The 21,983-nt window shown below is 48.8% G+C and overlaps 1 protein-coding gene across 4 annotated transcripts in view; it reads left to right on the top strand.

The window, feature by feature from the left end:
- The first annotated feature begins 15,846 nt into the window (after positions 1–15,846).
- The window catches only part of TRABD2A (TraB domain containing 2A), a 48,452-nt gene continuing 42,315 nt past the window's right edge, over positions 15,847–21,983 (top strand). The window contains exon 1 of one of the 4 annotated variants that reach the window (XM_057309306.1): positions 15,847–16,600. In XM_057309306.1, the coding sequence (XP_057165289.1) occupies positions 16,493–16,600 (108 nt within the window). In that variant the 5' untranslated portion in view covers positions 15,847–16,492. The remainder of the gene's footprint in view (positions 16,601–21,983) is intronic. The other 3 variants (XM_026481779.4, XM_057309307.1, XM_057309309.1) reach the window with 3 other exon arrangements.

Genomic DNA, 21,983 nt, shown 5'->3' with positions numbered 1-21,983 from the left:
TAATTACTAATTGTGTTGTTATCAAGATTTTCACATAACTGGCGTTCTACAGATAGTATGATCTAAACAATTAAAAAATAAGATGTAATTGTGTTCAAAGTGTACAAAACCCGAGTGTATATACAGTCAAGTCTCATTATTTAGTGTAGTTAGTCCTATCAAGTCACTGCGGTTGCTGCATTAGTGAGTACGAAATCATTGCTCCTAGGACAAACGCAGTTAGGTTCCTGCGAGGTTTTGGCCACAACATTTGTGTCAGCTGATTAGTACATAACCTTGTTTTATGTGTTTCTGTTGAATGACACGTTATTTAGTATATATTGTTGTTCATTAACATTAAACTCGCAGCCAAAGGCACTATAAAATACCCGAACAAAGCTTATCTGACTATGTATTTTCTCTGGGAGGCCCATCACAGCTTCCTTGTGCTTGAGAATACAGACAGCACTTCGGCTCTATGCATGGGGCCATTTTGAACAATGAAACCACGAACAAAAATGAGAAAAGTAGGGTACTAAACAGACCAGAAAAAGGATAGTTGTTTACGTTATGAGAACTAAAATAAGAAGGCAGAACATTGCCTTGTTTGGCCTCAGCTAGAAACATGAGCATTAGGGAACCTAGATTTTTTGGCACTCTGTGCCCGTCCTCAAATGACCACAAAGTCGCTGTGGATATTGATTTTGGGGTTACAAATACATTTTAGGAAGTAAGTGAATTCTCAAATAGGGAATCCACAAATAATGAAGATCGACTGTGTTTTCATAAAAGGTGTGAGTTAAATTTAAAAATGTTTAATTTCATATATATTTTAAATAAGATACTTCCCCCTAAAATACTAATATTATCTAGTATTCTACTGCAAAATACAAATAATTATTAATGAATTTCAAAATTGGAAGCCAGCCTCATTTAAAAATAAAATATTTGATTAGAATTTTTGTATATGTAGTTAAATGCAATAAATAATTTTTATAAAATTTAAACTGTCCACAATTCTAGTATTCAACGCCTCTCTTGTGGTCAATATAATCTGTATATTGCTTCACACGTGTTATGTCCGGACCTACATAGGTACAAATAGAAGGATAATACGAGCTATTTACTCTTACAAAATATTGCTCAGCTGTCCTATACTCACTTGCTGGGAATACTGTGCTAATTTGTGAGTAGTTCCTGTAGCTATAAGAATTTCTGTGCTAATTTTGGGAGCCACAGACTGAAACAGGAATAAGGAGCCAGAAAATGGGCGTTTGGTAATACTGGGAATTACGGTTTCCGAAGAACCTGTGAGAGAAGAGGTTTGAGGGACCCAAGTGCTTAGGTAAGTGCTTCTGTCACTCCGATCATCCCTAATCTCAGGGAGTGTTTCATCTTCAGGGCTGCCAGCGGCAAAGCCCCGACACCTCTCTGTGTGGCATGGAGGTGCAGTCAGTCTTTGCTTCCAGGATACAGAGGGAGCCTGTGTGCGGGTCTGCCTGGTGCTCGCGTGTACGGGGTGGTCTAAAGTGCCAGCCCCTCTTGCCTGGGTCTGTGGAAGGGACACCTACAAGCGATGCGGCAAATGAATGAAAAACAGAATCTGGGCAAGTGGCTGTGTAGGGTAAATTCTGTGTCTTTGTAGATTTTGACCCGTTTTCATGTATTTCTGACTTCTTTTTAATTTGGATAATTTCTGGAAAACGAGCCCCTCTGCATACTACATTTTTTATCCTCCTCCTTTAAGAATATGCAAAACTGCCATTTTCTTTTCAGTGAATTTGCTCATTTCACAAGGCATATTCCTCTTCTGTCTCCTTCTTGCAATGTGTTGCTCTTTGGCTTGGAGCCAGATTACTAAGCTTCCACCAGTCAAGCCTGATAAAAAGACAATTAAAAGCTCACTGGGGAGGGAGTAATAATTGATAACAGGCAAGGAGGCAGAAAGGTTTTGCTTACTCTCACGGCACCTCCAGAAAGGATTGTGGCAGATGTGTGCTTTCAGGCAAGCCCCCTCGGTGGTAATGAAAGTGTAGACATATTTATGAAGCGCCTCAGAAAGCACATGGGGGTCAGGAGACCTGGGTTCAAGCACCGGCACCACTACCTACCAGCCCTGGGCCTGCGGACGGTCGCATCGTTTCTCTGAACTCCGATTTCCTTGTCTAAGAAATAGAGATCGTTATTGAGCTGTCACGAGGATCTGTGAGATCAAGTGTCTGAAAGCATTTTGTAGGTGAGATGTATTATGTGAAGGGGAGTGGTTCAACTACTTTGGTTTCTTTTTATAATTTCCCTGCACCATGCTAATTACTTCTCCGTAGTACTTTCCCAGCTAGTCTCAGTATTGTTCTATTGTCATCATTCCATGCTCCCCAGTAAATGCTCCTGAGCTGAATATTAATGCCTCGAAAGAGGTTTCTGGAAATGTTAAAGGACGGGGTCATTTTCAAGGACACAGTGATTATGGATGGAAGAAAATGCCAGAGTTCTGTAATTAAGATCAGATGATATCTGGAATTGACTGGGAATTGTTTGCCGGGAAGCTAGGGGAGGTTTCCAAGGCCGGAAGTGGGAGGCTGGCAGGCACTGGGACCTTCCCACCCTGTTGGTTTGCGTGGGCTGCCATAATAAAATGCCACATACCACAGACTGGGAGCCTACACAACAAAAGTTTATGTTCTCACAGTTCTGGACGCTGAAAGGGCAGGTCTCCTTGGCTTGTCAATGGCCGCCTCCTCACTGTGTCCTCTCATGGCTGTCTTCCTGTGCATACGCATCCCTGATGTCTCTGTCTGTGCCCATCTTTCCTCTTCTTACAGGGACGCCAGTCAGACTGCATTAGGCCTCTACCCTAACAGCCTCATTTTAACATAATCATCTCTTTAAAGGCCTTATCTCCAAATACAATTACATTCTGAGGTATGGGGGTGTAGGACATATGAAATTTGAGGGACACAATTCAGCCCATAACACTCATCAACAGTGAACTCACGTGTCAGCACAGGTGTTGCACTTAGCCAGAGCAGGAACTCTGACTTCTAGCCCCCGTGAACTGATGCAAACACATGACTTCTTATCCCCAAGGCAGGTACCAATTCATATTGTGACCAGTCGAATAAAGCAGGGAGCTCTCAGCTGGGAGTCCGAGTTTCATTTGAGATGTTCATTCTTTCATGTGCTCAGGTGTTGATTCAAGAAGCATCTCCTGGGTGCCTGTCAGGTGCTGAGCACTAGGCCAGGTGGAGGGGATTACAGGCCATTTTGCCCTCTGACCTTGAGCTGTTCAAGGTGTGTAATGGGAAATGGACACGTAACTAAGTGGATGGGGTGATGTATGATGGCTGTAACCTTCGGTGGGGGCATAGGCTGATCCACATGGCTGTGGGCGTTTGAGCTGAGAGTTTAGCAATGCGCAGTGCCGCTGAGAGTGGTTGCGGACATTCATGGGATCTTCGCCATGTGGCCGGCTTGGTGCTACATGTTTTACTTGTATTATCTCAACAATAGTAATCTCAACCGCATCTCCTACTGGGTAGTTGTGTCCTTATGGTTACCCCGGGAGCAAGTATTGTTACCTTCATTCTACTGATGAGGAAACAAAGGCCCAGGGAACTTGTTATGGACTGAAAGAGTCCCTGAAAAATACATCTGTGGGAGCCCTAAGTCCCAGGGTGATGATGTTAGGAGGTGGGGCCTTTGGGGGGTAATTAGGTTTAGATGAAGGCATGAGGGGAAACTCTCATGATGGGATTCGTGCTCTTATAAGATGAGGAAGAGACAGGAAGGCTGTCTCACTTTCTCTCCACAAGTGCCCTGAGGAAAGGTCACGTGAGCAGAGAGTGACGAGGGGCTACAAGCCTGGTCTACAAGCCAGGAAGAGGGCCCTCACCAAAAACTGAAGCCCCTGGCACCTTGATCTTGGGTTTTCCAGCCTCTAGAATTGTGGAAAATAAACGGCCGTGGTTTAAGCCACCAGTCAGTGGTGCTTTATTCTGGCTTCCCAAGCCAACCGAAACGGATCTAAAAGAACTCGTTCAAGGTCTCCTGGTCCTAAGTGGCAGGGATGGGATCAGAGGCCACGGTGGTGAAAATCGCAGCAGAAGCAAGGCGGGGAGGAGCGGGGAAGAAGGTGAAGAGGGATGTAGAGGGTGTCCTGCCTTGGCCTCTCTGTGCCTCGGTGTCCTCATCTATAAAACGGTAACGACAACGATAGGATACACATCCCAGGATTGCAAAGTGCTTGGAACAGCACCTGGCGCGTGGCGAAGGCTACACAGGGGTTTGCTCTTAGCGCATTGTCGATGGATTTCATGGATGCAGGCAGGTTAGTTAGGAGATTGTCACTATGATCCACGTAAGGCTCACAGAGTGGTAGTGGGGATAAAAAGCTGAAAAATTTGCAAGTTAATCACCATAGAAAATAAGCAGTTGGTGGCTGTGATGTAGTGGGTGACAGAGAGGGGTCTCCAGCTGGCTTGGGTGACATAGTGACATTAATAGAAATAACTAACACTGTGTGCTAGGCTCTGTGCTAAATGTCCTCCCTATGTATCCAGAGCCTCACCCAGTTTGATTATTTTTTCATAACAATTATCATACTACCTGACATATGTATATATATAGTATAGTATATACCATATATTTACGTAGTGTAATAAATAGTCGGGGACTGTAGCCTAGCCAAGATGACATATCAAAAAAAGTCATCACAGGAGCACCTGGGTGCTCAATCGGTTAAGCCACCGGCTCTTGGCTTCTGCTCAGGTCATGAGCTCAGGGTCATGAGATGGAGCCCCACTTCAGGCTCGCACTCAGAGGAGTCTGCTTGAGATTCTCTCTCTCCTCCTTCTGTCCCTCACCCCACTCACGTGTGCACACACATGTGTGCTCTCTATCTCTCTCAAATAAATAAATAAATGAATAAAATCTCTGGGGCACCTGGGTGGCTCAATGGGTTAAATGTCTGCCTTCAGCTCAGGTCATGATCCCAGGGTCCTGGGATCGAGCCCCATGTTTGGCTCCCTGCTCAGCGGGGAATCTGCTTCTCCCTCTCCCTCTGCTCCTCTGCCTGCTTGTGATCTCTTTCTCTCTCTCAAATAAATAAATAAATAAATAAATAAATAAATAAAAATCTTTTAAAATAAAAGTCATCACAGAGATCGGGCAGCCTGGCTCTAGAGAGCAGCCGGTCCCCATGACCTGCTCACAGAATTTAAGGGGTCTAGGAATCTCCTTGGAACGCCAGGAGAAATATAGAAGCTGAGAGGTTGGCTGATACCTTTGCAGGGGTTGAGGGTGTCAGCACAGTAGGGGTGAACTGGCCCTGTGAAGTGGGCCCCAGGGAAGGATGCCCAGTCCAGAGATTTAAGGAACATGGAAGTTAGATGTCAATTAATCTGCAAAATCGGGAACGTCAGCCAAAAGAACAGACCCTGAGTTACACCAGCAGCAGGTCCTTCATGGATGGGGGCATGTTAGCTTCTGGATCTGGGACCTTCTTGGCCAAGAGGGAAAGAGAACGAACCCCCAAAGACTTTCTCCCCGAGGGTCTGAATGAAGCCCTAGGAGACTTTGAGCAGGAAGATACTGAGTTACCTTTAATGTGCTGGAGTGGACTCCCGGGTCCTCCCAGAGCAATAAACACGGCTTCATTCCCTGCCCCCAGCCCCCTATGGGCTGTATGTTCCCTGGACATATACAATGTAAAAGTCTCTCCCATTTGCTTTGTCTTTCTTCTCTCTCAATATCTGTATGTTTTTTGTGAACGAGGCACAGTAGTCATCACAGCCCCAATATGGTGACCCCGCGGTGATGGTGTTAACTGTGCTCTTTAGATTGCAAGTCACTGGGACTTCCTTCTTCTTCTTCCTTTTTTTTTGAAGATTTTATTTATTTATTTTAGAGAGAAAGAGAGAGTGAGCTCACGAGTGGGGAGAGGGGCAGAGGGCGAGGGAGACAGAATCCCAAAAAGACTCTGTGGTGAGTGTGGAGCCTGACATGAGGTTTGGTCCCACAATCCTGAGACCATGACCTGAGCTGAAATCAAGAGTCCTTGTCGCTCAGCTGACTGAGCCATCCAGACGCCCCATCACTGGGACTTCCTTAAGGGAAAAGGGGTGTTTCGGCTTGGGTTTCATGTGCGGGGTATTTATTAGGGAGTGCCCTAGGGTTAACGTCTATGGAAGGGGAGGAAGGGAGTGAGATGGAGCAGAGGGAGAAGCCAAGCTTGGACAGCCTCAGTAACCCCGACACCCTGGGGGCCTCTGGCGCTAGAGTTGTCCCAAGATGTGCTGCGATGGCCTTGGGAAGGGCGAGGTGGCTCCCTGCAGCTGAGACAGTATGGAGGGCCTGGCCCCTGGGTGCGGACAGTGCCCCTAGCCAGCTGGGGCAGTAAGCCCTCCCTTGAGGGAGGATGTGGCAGTGCCTCTCTGTGTGCATCACAGGGGATTTAGGGTAAGAACGCCTGAGGGCTGGAAGTCAACTGCTGCCAGGGGTCCCCAGAAACTCTGAGTTTCTCCTGCACTCCCCCCTGATTTTCCTCACTTCCCTGGAGAGTTTCCCTCTTACCTACTGTCTGCTTCCTCTGTGGGTCTGACCTGCTCTCTCCTGGGCACCACCTGGACCATTCTTACCATGTTCTTCTGATCAAGTTCTGGAAGAGTTATTCACATTGACCTGGGACTGTAATCCCCAAACTCTTGCATGGAACGCTGGTTCTGGAAATGTTAATGTGTCTTTCAAAAGCTGGATGATACCTACATGCAGGTTCATTGTCCTCTTCTCCCTTCTTTTGTGTATGTTTTTTTAAAAAACTCCTTAATAGAAAATATACATAAACAAATCTCCCTCTGGAAGAAAATGTTAGCTGGTGATGGGAGGAGGAGGTAGAGGGTGGGTGAAAGTGCGGATTCGAAGTTAGAGCGTGTGAGTTGGAGTCCAGCCCCTAGTGCACGGACGGTCTCAGCAAGGACCTCACCTCCCGAGGCTGAGCTCTGCTTCCCCAGCAAGGGCTGTGGGCAAGCTGGCCCACAACAGATGGGCGCGTAGGTGTCTGGCATACCCATGGCAGTTCTTTCATGGAAAAATATCAAGTATGAAGCCCAAAATGTACTTTTTCTTTTTTTTAAGTGTTTATTTAAATTCCAGTTAGTTAACATACAGTGTAATATTAGTTTCAGGTGTACAATATAGTGATTCAACACTTCCATCCATCACCCGGGGCTCATCACAAGTGCCCTCCCTCATCCCCATCACCTGTTTCACCCCTCTCCCCACCCACCTCCCCTCTGGTAACCATCAGTTTGTTCTCTGTAGTTAGGAGTCTGTTTCTTGGTTTGCCTCTGTCTCTCTTTTTTCCCTTTGCTCCTTTGTTTTGTTTCTTAAACTCCATATATGAGTGAAATCATATGGTATTATCTTTCTCTGACTGACTTATTTCACTTGGCGTGACACTCCCAGCTCCCCCCATGTTGTTGCAAATGGCGAGATTTCATTCTTTTTATGGCTGAGTAATATTCGTGTGTGTGTGTGTGTGTGTGTGTGCGTGTGTGTGCGTGTAACGCATCTTCTTTATCCATTCATCAATTGAAGGACATTTGTGCCATTTCCATATTTGGCTGCTGTTGACAATGCTGCTGTAAACCGCAGGGTGCATGTATCCCTTTGAATGAGTACTCTTGCATCCTTTGCGGGAGCACCTAGTAGAGCAATTGCGGGGTCGTAGGGCAGTTCTATTTTCAACTTTTTGAGGAACCTCCATACTGTTTTCTACGATGGCTGCACCAGCTCGCAGTCCCACCAACAGCGCGTGAGGATTCCCCTTTCTCCACATCCTTGCCAACACCTGTTGTTTTTGTGTTGTTGATTTTAACCAAAATGTATTTTAAAAAGTTGTACATGTATGTATAGAAGGACCAACTGGAAAAAATAATTTTAGTGAGGCTTCATTTCTGGGGGACTATCCAATATATTTTTCTCTGTAGACCCAGATCTCCTTGGGGTAAGTGTGTGCATGCACGCTTGGAGGAAAGCCTCCTCTAGGGCTGGAAGGCTGGGCCCATGAGGAGGCGCCACAGGGACCTTAGGAGGAAGGAAAGCAGATCACAGACCCTCTGGCCAGGATGGCTGGTAGCCTGCTGGTGGGAGGGGATCTGGGGGGAGATTCTCCCTTACGAAGGCTACTGACATTAGTCTGTGAGGCCAGCCCCATATGGATTGCCATTCACGTGGCAAAAAGAATTTACTACCCTGAAAAACAACAGATCTCTGGCAAGGAATGAAAGAAGTAGGGATGGAGATGCCTCCCCCCTCCGCCATAAAAGTATCAGTTGCCAGATGCCAGGGCAGCATTCCAAAGGCTCTTGGGGTCTCAGGGGCCAGATGGGGGTCTCAGCAGACAGACAGCAGAGAGGCGGCGGCTGAGGCTGCTGGCAGCATATTGCGTCTCTTAGGACCGGCCAGGCCAGCAGCACTCTGGGCCACCGCTCCTGACAAACGAGTTGGAATAACAAGAGCGATAATCCTGATGGTTTTTTCCACACTGATTTTCTTTGATGCACTGTCCTCTCGAACATCGTTCCTGTTCATAAAAACGGCATTGGCCTTGTGAAGAGCTGGCGTGGTAGCTGGTGGGAAGAAGGAATCGGCTGTTGGGTTTTTAAGCACAGGGCCTACTCCCCGCGGGACTCGTCACGGAGTACGTCCTCCAGAAGCATTCAGTTTGAAAAATCGTAAAATTAAAGAAATTATCCCCCCCCCCAAAATCAGCAATACGGAAGCATAGAGAGTAAAAACTAAAGACCCTCTTTCCTTCCCTCCCCCACCCCCCACCCCACACCAATCTCTCTGTCCCCAGAGAAGAAGTCAGCAGTTCGGTGTGTGTCCTTCCATTCCACCACATAAAGATGTACCTCATTCCTTCAGGTGCCCGCGTATCTTTTCATTACAAGGATTGTTTGAGATTTTTCACCATGATAATGCTTCGGTGAACCTAGCTTGGTGATTCCCAAACTGTGGCGTGTGTGTGTGTGTGTGTGTGTGTGTTTGCACGTATGTGTCAGTATTTCCTTAGGACGGGTCCTTACAGTGGAATTTCTAGGTCAAAGGGCATGTACATTTCAAGTGGTGACAAATTGTCTTACAAAAAGCCTTTAATGCCTGCTGGCATTTCATTTTTGCCAATTCGAGAGGCAAAAAATGCACCTCATGGTTTTATTTTGCTTTATTAAAAGAATATTTATTCCATTTTTTTAAAAGATTTTATTTATTTATTTGACAGAGAGAGACAGCCAGCGAGAGAGGGAACACAAGCAGGGGGAGTGGGAGAGGAAGAAGCAGGCTCATAGCAGAGGAGCCTGATGTGGGGCTCGATCCCATAACGCCGGGATCACGCCCTGAGCCGAAGGCAGACGCTTAACGACTGCGCCACCCAGGCGCCCCTATTTATTCCATTTTTAAAATTATGGTAGGCTCTACCTGGCATTTACCATTGCCATCATTTCGAAGTGTACAGCTCTGTGGCGTTAAGTACGCTCGCGTTCTTGTGCAACCCTCACCACCATCCTTCTCCAGAATTAATTTGCTTTTATTGGGTTAGCTGATGAGGATCTTTTTGTCTATGGACTATTCTATTTTTCCTTCATGTCCCTCACCCTCCTTCCTCCTTCTTTTCTTCCTTCCCTCCTTCTCTTTGTTTCTTTTGCCTTTTTATGATCTTTGTAGGTTTTCTCACTAGGTCGATGTCCTTTTTCTTTCTCTCTTTTTTAAAAATTAGGAATTTTTCTGTATTATATGATCTATTTTCAGTTTTATCTCTCTTGCTTGGCTCCTTATGTATGACATTAGTTTCAATTTTTACAACATTTCTGCAAGATAAGTATTATTATTCCCATTTTGTGGATGAGGAAGCTAAAGTTTAGAGAGGTCGTGTGACTTGCCTGAGGTGACATAGCTGAGGTGGAGACAAGATGAGACAGCTCTGTCTGGCTTTTCCAGTCTCAGGCCACAGGGAAACTCCATGAGTTTGTAAGTAAGACTCTGACAGAGCGCAAAGCCAGCTGGGTGCCTGGGAAGGCCGGGGCAGCTTAGGGGGTCTACGGGGGAGGCTGGGAGGATCTAGAAGTTGGCATTGCTAAGCAGGGAGGGACTCAGAGAGAGGATCCCCTCTCGCCCTATTGTTCTTGCTGCACGGAGAGCCATCGAAGCACATATGAAATTTGGGTCTGTGGGTGTTCACTCCCCCCTTACCGCGTTGGCGGCAGGGCAGAGGCCAGAGGGTGTGGTCTAGTCCTTTCTGGGCACTAATTCCAGGCAGCTTCTTGTTCCTCCTCCCTCCCACATCCAATCAACCACTAGCTGGGTGGGTTTCACTTCCTCAGTGTCACTTCTCATCTTTTCGTCCCCTGCCAGAACCAGGCCCAGGTCCCCTCTGTGTCTCCTAACTGGTCTTACCATGTGTTCTCTGGCTCCCTTCAGGTCCCCTCCATGCTCAAGCCCACATTTGGTAGTGCAACTCCTCTCCTTGGACGGTGCCTAGGTGCCTCTCACACGGGCGCCGAACTCCTCAGACTGGCCACAGGCTCTTCACCCTCAGGCCCCTGCTTCTTTCCCTTTCTCACTGTTGTCTGCCTGGGTCTAGGTGTCAATCAGACCAAATTCTGTAAACATGGCTAACTCTCTCTTGTGCCTCAGGGCCTTTGCCTATATTGTTCTCTCTCCCTGGAATGCTGTTCCCTGGCTAACTTGTGCTCAAATGTGGTGTCTCTCTTTAAACAACATTTCACTGGGAAACCCTGGAATGATGGGCTCAGTTATGGGCTGTGTGGTTGCACACATCCTACCATCTTATAATTTTCTTTTTGTCTGTCTGTCTCTGGACCCTGGCTGCATATTAGTATTACCACAGCTGCTTTTATTTTTATTTTATTTTTTTAAAGATTTTATTTATTTATTTGACAGATAGAGAGAGCATGCACAAGCAGGGGGAGCGGCAGGCAGAGGGAGAGGGAGAAGCAGGCTCCCTGCTGAGCAAGGAGCCTGACACATGGGACTCAATCCCAGGACCCTGGGATCACGACCTGAACTGAAGCCAGACACCCAACCGACTGAGCCACCCAGGCGTCCCAGTTTTGTTTACTGTAGATTCATAGTAAAAATTACACATTTAGCCACTTGCATGTGATTGGTTCCCCTTTGGAAGTCTTCTCTCTTCCCCAGGCCCTGTTGAAACCAAATGCTATACTGTCAGAGGCCCCAAAACCCACTTCTGAAAGGTTGGTGTGTAATTTAAATTTCATGGAAAATTTCTTCAAATTTTCATTGCTTATGAAGAGTAAAATGTAGTAAGAATTCCCTGGCCACCATCTCTGCCATCTTATCCCCCAGCAGGCTTCTGCAGTTTCCTTGTCTGCAGTTTCTTCTCCTTTCCTCCATCTCTGAAAAAACCAGTTCTTGCAGACGTGGTGCAGTTCCGCTCTCTCCCTCTCCTTGCATATGCCCTGCAGTCTGCCAGCTGCCCGTGAGCAGACCGCTAGCTCCAGTGCTCTCCTGGCAGGCCTCAGTTCACCCTGACGTACTGCTCAGCCCTTTCTGTCAGGAGTCAGTCATACAGGCACCAACATTGCACCAGGCTCCTGGGAGTGAGATACCACTCCCCTCAGTGCAGCCTCACCCCTGTGGCATGTGGGCAGGGGAGAGGCAGGAGAGGAGGAGGGAGAAGAGTAAAAATGTGTCAATATGGGGAGAACTTCTCCTCACGCAAGGTCTGATGCAAGACCAGTGGAAATGAAAGGGATGGCTTAGGGGCGGGCTGAAGTTGCCCCAGGTAGACAGACACTTACCAATACCTGTTAGCCGAAGACCACCGGGGACACACCTGAAGTTGAATTAGTTAGACTTAGTGCTCTTTGCAGAGAGGAAAAGCTTATACCTTGGGAAACTGTGGGGCATCTCGGTAAGAGGGTAAGGGGAGAACTTGTTATAGAATTTGGTTTGTTTTGTTAGATGACTCGGGGGAAGGTTCAAGGAAGCAGGGCTCAGCTCTCCATTGGGTGTTCTGAGGAAGTGGGTATAATTCTGACTGGACATCTGCAGTAGCTTGCTCTGGTTCCCATAACAAAATGCCACAGACTCAGTTGCTTAAACAATAGAAATTTATTTTCTCACAGGTCTGGAGGCCAGAAGTTCAAAGTCAAGGTGTCAGCAGGTGTGTTTTCTCCTGAGGCCTCTTTCCTTGGCCGGCAGAAGGGCCGCCTTCTTCCAGTGTCCTCACATGGCTGTCCCTCTGGGCCTGCGTGTCCCTGGTGTCTCTGTTGTGCGTCCAGATTTCCTCCCCTTACATGGACAGCCACCAGATTGGATTTGGGCCTACAGTCACCATCTTATTTTAATCACTTCTTTAAAGACCCTGTCTTCAAATACAGTCGTATCCTGAGGTACCGGGGTATGGGCTTCAACATTGTATTTTTCGGGGGCACACAATTCGGCCCAGAACGGTATCTTAAAACATCTTTGTCTATAAGGTGGGGGAAATCATAAAGGCTAACGCTGGGATTGGGGAAGAAGCAACAGTCACTCATTAGCCAGGACATGGGGATGTCTGGTCCTTTTTGTGGCTTGGACAAGGTTCATGTGTAGTCTGTGCGGAGACACGATTATGGAGTTTTCGTCTTCCTCCACCACAGTCTCAGAGTGGCCTTGTCAGTTGCTGATGTGCTGCGAAATTGTTTACGTTCAATATACGACGATCAGTAGGAGAACACCACGACCTGGCTGTGGATATTGCCAACTCCTAGCAACACCAAGGCCTCGCTGATAAAGCTAGACCACTCCCTGCTGTCAGGGAGTTTTCCCTTTCCCAGGATCTAGGTACACACAGTGTACTTGCTAAGCAGAAGCAGCTGTGGGATAATTGCTACCCTTTCCCACTTACAAATTCTGGCGCCAATACCGGTGACCAAGAGAGCGTGGCAGAAGTCTGGCCCCTCTTTGGGAACGCATGGAGCCTGAAGGCCTGGACAGGCAGGAAGCAGGTCTGCAGCGGCTCCCTTTGAGCGCACACTCGGATGCTAGAGCCCCCGGCTGGAATTCCCGGCACTCCACTTCACCCGGTGTATTAGTTTTCTGTTGCTGCGTAACAAATCACTAACCCAGTGGATTAGAACAGCACACACTTATTGTCTCACAGTCTCTCTGGGTCAGGAGCTCAGGCATGGCTTAACTGGGTCTGTGTAGGGTAACACAAGGCTACAGTCCAGGTGCTGCCCGGGACGGGGCTCTCACCAGAGGCTCTACTGGGGAAGGATCAGCTTCTGTGCTCACTCAGGTTGTTGGCAGAAGTCATTTCCTCATGGCTGTAGGACTCATGATGGCCATGGAGAGACTCTAGCAAGACTGGCATCATGTTCTCGTGTAATCCCATACAAGGAACCACGTACATCCCATCATCTTTGTCACCTTCCATGGGTGAGAAGCACGTCACAGGTCCTGCTCACACTCAAGGGGAGGCAATTCAACAAAAGTGTGAATACCAGGAGGCAGGATCAAGGGACCTACTCTCCACCCCTGGGCTGTCCTGACCATCTTAGGAAGTGTGCAGTGTGTTAAGTGATTTAGGATTTGAATGGCTGCAGGTCGGTCAAGCCAGGCTGGCCGGGCGAGGCCGGGCGAGCACACAGAGATGTAGTGGAAGCCACCGCAAATCTTCTGTGCACCCTGAAAACTTTGTTTCTGAGGGAAGATCTGATTTTGGGGAATGAACGAATAGGCCTCTGGCATATCATTTCCTCGGGTGACTGCTGTGGAGGGGACAAGCCTCACAAATTTGTGTAAATTCAAGAATCCATTGGTAGGGGCACAGAAGGAAGAGCTTACGAGTACATGGACATAGGAGGGACATATCAACTGTATATGAAGGAGAAACAGAAAAAAGCAGGGAAAAGTTTAGGAACATCCAGGTCTCTGGCAATGGGATGCGAGGACAATACTCAAGTCAGGACTTGAACTGGATACAGAAACTCTGTGGATGGGCAGAGAGGAGGCTAGGGGATGTTTAACATCTTCTTCCTAACCACGAAGGGGAAGCCAGGAAGGCCAGTCAGCCTAGGAGATAGGTGAGGACCCAGTCATGCCAGCCTGTGAAATCTGTGGGACTCAGGAATGTCTGTATAGACAATGTATATTGTGTAGTGTGAATTTGTTGAATGTTTGGACGTTGAATATCTTACAGAATGAACTTCACTTAATGATAGGTCTAAGGCAGTAAGCTCCACCTAAAAATAGTATTAGAACCAAACAAAATTATTCATACACTAGACATTTCAAATTCAGTGTATGACCATATCCTGGGCCATTAAACAAGTCCCAGTTAATATAAAATGACTGCAATAATCTGAGTATGTTCTCAGATTACAGTGGAGTTCGATCAGAAATCATTAACAAGATGTCCAGGAAAAATCTGTAATTTGAAAATTAAACAACATACTTTTAAACTATCCATGGTCAAAGAAAAAAGCCACCAGGGAAATTCGAAAATATTCCAGGGGCACCTGGCTGGCTCAGTCGGTTAAGTGGCTGCCTTCAGCTCAGTTCATGATCTTAGGGTCCTGAGATTGAATCCCCCGTCAGGTTCCTTGCTCAGTGGGAAGCCTGCTTCTCTCCTTCCCTCTGCTACTTCTCCTGCTCGTGCTCTCTCCCTCATGTTCTCTCTCTCAAGTAAAAAAATTAAATCTGGAAAAAAAAAGTATTCCAAACTGAATGATAATGAAAGTACAGCTTTTCAAAAATCTGGGCAATGCAGCTAGCAGTACTGAGAGAGAAATTTATAGCTTTAACATGCTTATATTAGAAAAGAAAGGTTTAAAGTTAACGACCTAACATGGCCCCTTAAGCAGCCAGAAAAAGAAAAGCAAAATAAATTCGAAGTAAGTAAAAGGAAGGACATCCTAAAGAGCAGGAATCAAGGGAATAGGGGAGAGACAAACAATGGGAGAAAACTAACAAACTCAGCGTCTAGCCCCGTTTCCCTCTAGCCCCAGCTGATGGGTGGAGACGTCGTCTGGAGTGGGGGAAAGAGCATGAGGTAATAGTTCCTGATGCTTTCATCGCACAGCCAGAGAGAATATTTTTGCCAGTAGGTGGCAGTGCTGGTAACCTGAAAACCCGGACACGCTGTACTTCGGGTCGCTTGTTGGCGGGGGCCGGCGGGGGGGGGGCAAGGTTTGCTGCCCGGCTGAAAGGGGGTCGTTTGAAGAACAGAGAGTCAACTCCAGAAAGCAAATCCTCACTGAAACTTAGAACAGGAAAAATGTAGCGATTTCACCAAAACACCTGACACTTCAACGCCTGTGGAAGGAAAGCTCGAAAGACTGGGTAAAGCCAGGGGTTCTTTGCTGGAGTATTGTAGATGTAGAAAACGCCCCCCCTTTTCTTGTGTAAATCTAGGCCACTGCGCCTGCTCTCCCAACACCCCCCAATCCCTCCCCGCCTTTGCTTCCAGTTTCTATCCAGAGAGTCTCAGAATGGACAGAGACTTAGAATTAGGAACCCCTGCTACACTCCTCAGAAGGTGATCTCGCCCAAGTCTGGGTTGTACAGAAAGGTTGGTGCAAAGTGCACTCAGGCCTCAGGGAGGAGGTGGCAGGGGCTGGGCACAGCTGGTGCTTTGATATTTTTTTCTTCCTGAAGGATCAATGCTGTGAAAAGGCCCTTGGAAAGTTTGGGGCAGAAAGGGAGCAAATACATTTTGCACGCTTTCTATGTGCATCAAACAAGATGCTTTCCATCAATGTCCTCATCTAATCTGTGAAGTAATCCCGACTTTGGTGTTCACATGCTTAATATTATTACCCCAAATCCCTTAAGAGGACACTTAATAGAGTGCCGGCTTTCGTGGTTCCGGACTTTTAAGTGTATGCACACACTGCTATTCCCCTCTTCTACAGACAAAACTTAAATGCCGTTTCCTTCGTTGAAACGAGCTTTCCTTTAAAAAATAGCCTATGATTTGTTTCTTCGGTCTATCTCTTTCAATCAAGACCCACCCTCAGAACTGGTAGCGTAAACACGGACGTGAGGATGGAAGCCAATAGGATTTTTGTGTGAGGCTGGAAGACGGCGCGGGAGCTTCACCTTTCCCTTCTGGCCGGCTCACACCGAGCGCCGCAGCTCCGGCCGGCTCTAGGCAGGGGAAGCCCGGCCGCGCAGCTCCCGCGGCCGCTTCCGCGCGGAGCTGAGGGGCAGCGGGGTGAGGGGTGGGGAGTCAGGGCCCGGCCCCACGTGGCCGCCGCCGCCCGGCTCCCCCGGCCCCTCCCGCACGCGGCCGCGCGAACTGCACCGGGAGCAGACGCCAGGCGCGGGGCGGCCGGCCAGCGCCCCCGGTCCCCCGAGCCCCGCGCGCCATGGCGGGCGCCCGGCTAGTCCGCAGCTCCGCGGCCGCCGGGTAGCCGGGCTGTGCGGTCCGTGCTGCCTGACCCTTTCCCCGCGCGCCCCGGGCGTCCGAGCCGCGGTGGGGAGGATGAGTCCCTGGAGCTGGTTCCTGCTGCCGACCCTCTGCCTCCTGCCCACGAGCGCAGCCCCGCAGCGCGGCGCGCTTGCCTCCGCCAACTGCGAGCTCAAGCCCCAGGTAAGGCGCGCGTCCCGCGCGGGCGAGGCGGTTTTCCCGCACCTCGCGAGGGTGTTTCCCAAGCCGCGAAGCACCGCGCGCTCGGATCCCGAGCCCCCTCTCCCGGCCGCGCCTTCTTGCTGGCTTCCCCTTTCTGGCGGGGGCGCAGCCCCCGGCCGCATGAGACTCTGTCCCCAGCCCTCGCCATTGGGCAGGGCGGCAAAAGAGAGTCCCGGCGGGGTCTCCTGGGTCTCTCCAGCCGGCTTCGCGGGCTTTAGGGGACGTCGGTCGGATGAGTCTTCGAAGACCGAACGGTGCAGGGACTTGGCACATTGACTTTGGAAGTTTGTTCTGCCTCTTTTCCCTAGCGTTTAATTTCTCCAGCTCTTATCGAGATGGTATAAGCGCCCGCAGCTGCTTCACTTAACCTTTATATATTCAGTTCCTGAGTTAGAAGGGATCTGGGGGAGCTGAAGCCATTTCCTTTGTTTTACCGATCTGGGAAACTGAGGCTCAGAGAGGGACCTTTTTGCCCTAGGTCACAAAGCGCATTCGCGAAGTAACTGCATCTGACAGCCTCGCGTTCCCGCACAGGCGCTTCCCTAGATATTCGCATTAGCGTTTTGCAGGTGAGGGGAGCCCAGGCGAGGGAGTCCCGGTGACCGGCCCAGGTCCACCCAGCCCTCCAGGAGCAGAAGCCGAGCGGAAATCGGACAGTCTAGCGTCTCCGAGGCTGGCCCTCTTTCGAGATCAATGTTTCCTTCTCCTGATCAGTTTTCTTAAGCCTGGAATTTTCTGACGTTCTCAAGTTCTTCTCTTCCGAGCTCTGTGGAGGTTGATTTTTATGTCTGTATCGGTGGGTCTGATCCCCGGATCTCTGGAGCTGGGGAGGGGGGTGATCCTAGGCTCGTCCTTTGGATGGCCTGTGCGCCCTCGGATCCTAGGTCGGCCCACCTGTGACACCTGCGCAACATTGTGGGCCCCGTCACCCTGGCTAGTGGTAATTTTATTCATGGCCCTAACCACAGCAAAGGAGAGGGTGACCTAATTGAGCCTTCCTGGCCCACGGGGCTGACCGGGGAGTCACACTGACCTCCCTAACGCGTCCGGGGCTGCGGACCGGCGGAGGCTCTCCCTCTAGGAAGGCAGGAGGCGCGGTGGCTGGAGAGGGAAGTCCGCAGCAGGGATAGTCTCGAACGTAAGGTAGGGCATCTGCGCTCTTGTTATTCAAAACAGAAGTCCATCCTTTCCTATGAAAGCAAACGTTTTTCACTTTTGCAAATCCATTCGTAATTATAGTGTGATGAGTGAGTCTTGATAAAGTCACTGTTTCTCTTGATTCTTGAACCTGTCTTCATGGCCTTTTTACTCTCTCAGTTCTCAAACTTTTTGATTTCAGGACCCCTCTACATTCTAAAAAAAGTATTGAGGACTCCAAAGAGCCTTTATGTACGTGGGTTAATGAAAATATTAGTAAAACACAAGAATACATAAGGACACATGCTATTAACCATCATAGCAGTGATGTTATCCCACGCCTGTAGCCTCTAGAAAATTCAATTTGTACACTTGTGAGAGAAAGAGAGCAAAAGAGGAAAATATCTTAAGTATTATTATTGAAATAGTTCTGACCTTACAGACTGCTCGGAAGGGTCTTGGGGACGGCCACAGGTGCCTGGGCCACATTTTGAGGGAAAATCTCTGTTCTGTGGGCTGTCTTATCCCCTGCAGAGGTCAGGTCAGTCAGTGGCAGGACTGGATGCTCGACCCCTCTGTAGAGGGCACTGTTGGGGGGGGGGCAGGAGGCTGGGGTCTTAGATTGTAGAGTAAAGCTCCGGAATCCAGCCTCCAATCCCGCGCAGCAGCTTTCTGGGTAGCATTCTGCAGCTCGAGGGCTGGTTTGGTGTCCAGCTTTTGGTAATTACAGAGAGGTCTTCCAGGCTGGTCTGTGTGCAGACACTGCAGGCTTGGCGCTGAGCGTCACGCAGGTTGTCTCTTCCTTATCTAACTCAGAACTCGGTAAGTGTTCTCTATATTCCTGCCTCTGTTCTTTCACATGTGCTCTTTCTTCCCCCAAATATCCACATGCTTGCTCTTATACCTCCATCTGGTCTCTGCTCAAACTCTTTGACAGAGACCTTTCCTGATTATCTATATTAAAGATGATGTCAACCCCCTGAGCCCCTGCCCTCCTGTCTGCCTTTCCTGCTCAATTTTTTTCCAGAGCACTTAACTGATAAAAATGTGTTTGCTGCTGCTCCCCTGCCCGCCCCCCCTCGCCTCCATGTACTCTTCATAAGGGTAGGCATTTTTGTCTGTTTGGCTTGCTGCTGCATTCCCAGTGCTCAGAGGAGTGCCTGGCCACAGTAGGTGCTCAATATATATTTATTGAATGAAGACAGTCAACTAAAGCCAGCTCACTTTGGGATCATTCTAGCCGGTGTGCTGAAGAGTACTTTTGGAAAAGTGCCATTATCACAGGTCCCAGGAGGCTGGGATGGGAATGCTGAGGGGTGCAGTCGCTAAGGGACTTAGCCACATTGCACAAGTTGTCATTGTGCTCCTTTGTTTCATTGCAGGGATTACAGATGTGTGTGTTAAACTCACCAGTGATTCAGTTGACAGAGCTGGTAGCTTCTTGGGTCTGTCATCCAGGGCCGTGTCTTTTTCTTGCAGGGCAGTTGCAGCAAGGTTCAGAAGGGGTGTGTTTATGGTGTTAAGTTTCTATTCTACTCATAGTCATGATGTTTTTCTTTTTAAGATTTTATTTATTTATTTGACAGAGAGAACAAGCAGGGGGAGCACAGGTGGAGGGAGAAGCAGGCTTCCTGCTAAGCAAGGAGCCCAATGCGGGATTCAATTCCAGGGCCCTGGGATCATGACCTGAGCCGAAGGCAGACGCTTAACCCGCTGAGCCACCCAGGTGCCCATCCTTCAGTCAAATGTTAAAACACATGGCTTCAACTAATAGCACGTGGTGACCACAGTTACACTGAAATGGGGTACTAGAACAATTTCGTTCTTTTCCTTTTGTGGAGACAAAACAGCCCCACCCCTGAGTATAAGGGCGGCAGGGGCAGTTGCACCCCTAGGACCAGTGCAGTGACCTGGGGGCCTGCTGGTGGGCAAGGCACGGGAAGAGCTCCGAAGACAAATTTTCTTTCAGCTCGTGCTCTACCCAGGGCATGCCTGGGAGGGCGCTGTCAGTGGCCGGCAGAGGGGCTTGCTGGTGCTGCGTGGGACGGAGAGTACCTCCTTGGCCAGAGCAGGGCTCCACTGATTGAGGAAGCCCTACAAGATGGGCAACATTTCTTTAAAAACACTTTAAAACCCCTAGTTTAAAAAAGTGGGAAAGCCCCCCCAGATGGTATTATTTTGAAAAGACAGAGTGGGAAAAGGTGACAGTCTGAGGATTTAAAAATGGGTCGCTCAGGGGCGCCTGGGTGGCACAGCGGTTAAGTGCCTGCCTTCGGCTCAGGGCGTGATCCCGGCGTTATGGGATCGAGCCCCACATCAGGCTCCTCTGCTGGGAGCCTGCTCTTCCTCTCCCACTCTCCCTGCTTGTGTTCCCTCTCTCGCTGGCTGTCTCTATCTCTGTCAAATAAATAAATAAAATCTTAAAAAAAAAAAAAATGGGTCGCTCAGTCAGTAAAGCGTCCAGCTCCTGAGTTTGGCTCAGATCATGATCTCAGAGTCGTGAAATCGAGCTTTGTGTCGGGTTCCATGCTCAGCACAGAGTTGGCTTGAGATTCTCTTTCCCTCTTCCTCTGCCTCTCCTCCCACCCCCGGCTCGTTCTCTCTCCCTCTCTCTCTCTCTCTCTCAAATAAATAAATAAATAAATAAATAAATAAAATCTTTAAAAAAATGGTGGTGTGGATTTATTTGGGGAGGTCATGGGCCCAGGGAAGGGGACCTGGACAGAGCCTTTTCAGGTTCGGAGTCAGGAAGTGCTCCTGAGCAACCTACTAGAATATTCATGGAAAGACATAGGACACTGAGTCATGAGTATAGTGTGTTATGTGTTAACGTCACATAATGTGATGTTTTAAACCCAGGGCTCAGGAGCCAGACTCCCCGACTTCGAATCCACTCAGCAGCTACGGGAACTTGCGTAACATCATAAACGTCTCAAGGTCTGAATTTCTGCACGTGGAAGTGGCCAGTGTCTTAATTAGCTGTGTATCTTCTCAACTGCCTTTCTTCCGATTCTCACCTGATTTGGGGGGAGAGGTGCTGGCAGGCTTTCACTCCCACCATACCACCAAAACTGTTCTTGTTTAGGTCCCCAGTGTCCTCAGTGTTGCGCCATCCAGAGGTCAGTTCGCAAATCCTTGTCTCATCTGGCCCACCAGCCACGCTGAACCCCTTGCTTAGATTCTCCTCCTTGAAGTGCTGTCTTCAAGTGGCTTCCCACTCTTTCGATTTTCTCAGCAACCTCAACGGTCACCTCTCTCATTTCTCTTTTGCTGGCTGCTCTTTTTTCCCCTTGACTTTGCATGGTTAGATTACTTCTAGACCTTTTCTTTCCTAATCTACACATAGTCCCTTGGAAATCTTATTCAGTCCCATGACTTAAATGATGTCTAAATGGTGACAGTACCCTGTGTTTATCTCTGGCCCAGGCCTCTCCCAAAGTCCAGACTCCCGCATCCACCTCCCAGCTCAACCTCCCCACTTGGTTGTTTGCTTGACATCTGGACTCAGCAGGGCCCAAGCCAGACTTCTGATCTTCCCCTCTGCTCCTGTTCCACTCCGTCTCTCTTCTCTCTCTTCAGCCTTTTAATTAGCCAATTCATCAGCAAGTCCTATTAGCTCTAGCTTCCAGAATATATCCAGAACCTCCTCACATCTCTGTTCTGTCACTACCAGTATGTTCTCTCGCTTGGATGCTTTTGGTAACTTCCTAACTGACTTTCTCGCATCTGTCCTCATCCCTCCACAGTCTGTTCCTCACACCTGCCAGAGTGGTCCTGTTCATGCGTGAGGTCGGCTCCTATGGCTCCTCTCCCAGAAACCTGCCCTAGCTCCAGTGTGGGCTGGCCTTGCTCACCTGTCTGACCTTTCCTCCTGCTTTGCTCTTCACTCATCCTGCCTTAGTTATGATGACATCCTTGCTAGAACCTTTCTGCCTCAGGGTCTTTGCACTGCTGTTCCCTCCTCCTGGAGGGAATGCTCTTCTCTCAGATATCCCCCGGGTTTGCCCTTTCACCTCCCTTCACAGCAAGGCCTAAATCTCCTACCAGACATTCCATGATTTTCTGATCTCCTTATTTGGCGCTGAATATCTCTTCCACCAGTATTCCCTGTTCCCTTTCCTGCTTTCATGTTCTCCACAGCAAATATCACTGACATAGCCGAGGCAGGGACCTGTTTTTCTTTCGCTTGTATTTCCAGTGCCCTAGA

Source organism: Ursus arctos, unplaced genomic scaffold, assembly GCF_023065955.2.
Source record: "Ursus arctos isolate Adak ecotype North America unplaced genomic scaffold, UrsArc2.0 scaffold_8, whole genome shotgun sequence".
In the NCBI taxonomy this organism is placed as follows: Eukaryota; Metazoa; Chordata; class Mammalia; order Carnivora; family Ursidae; genus Ursus; species Ursus arctos.
The sequence above is the reverse complement of the archived record's forward strand: the minus strand, read 5'-3'. Positions and strand labels throughout refer to the sequence as shown.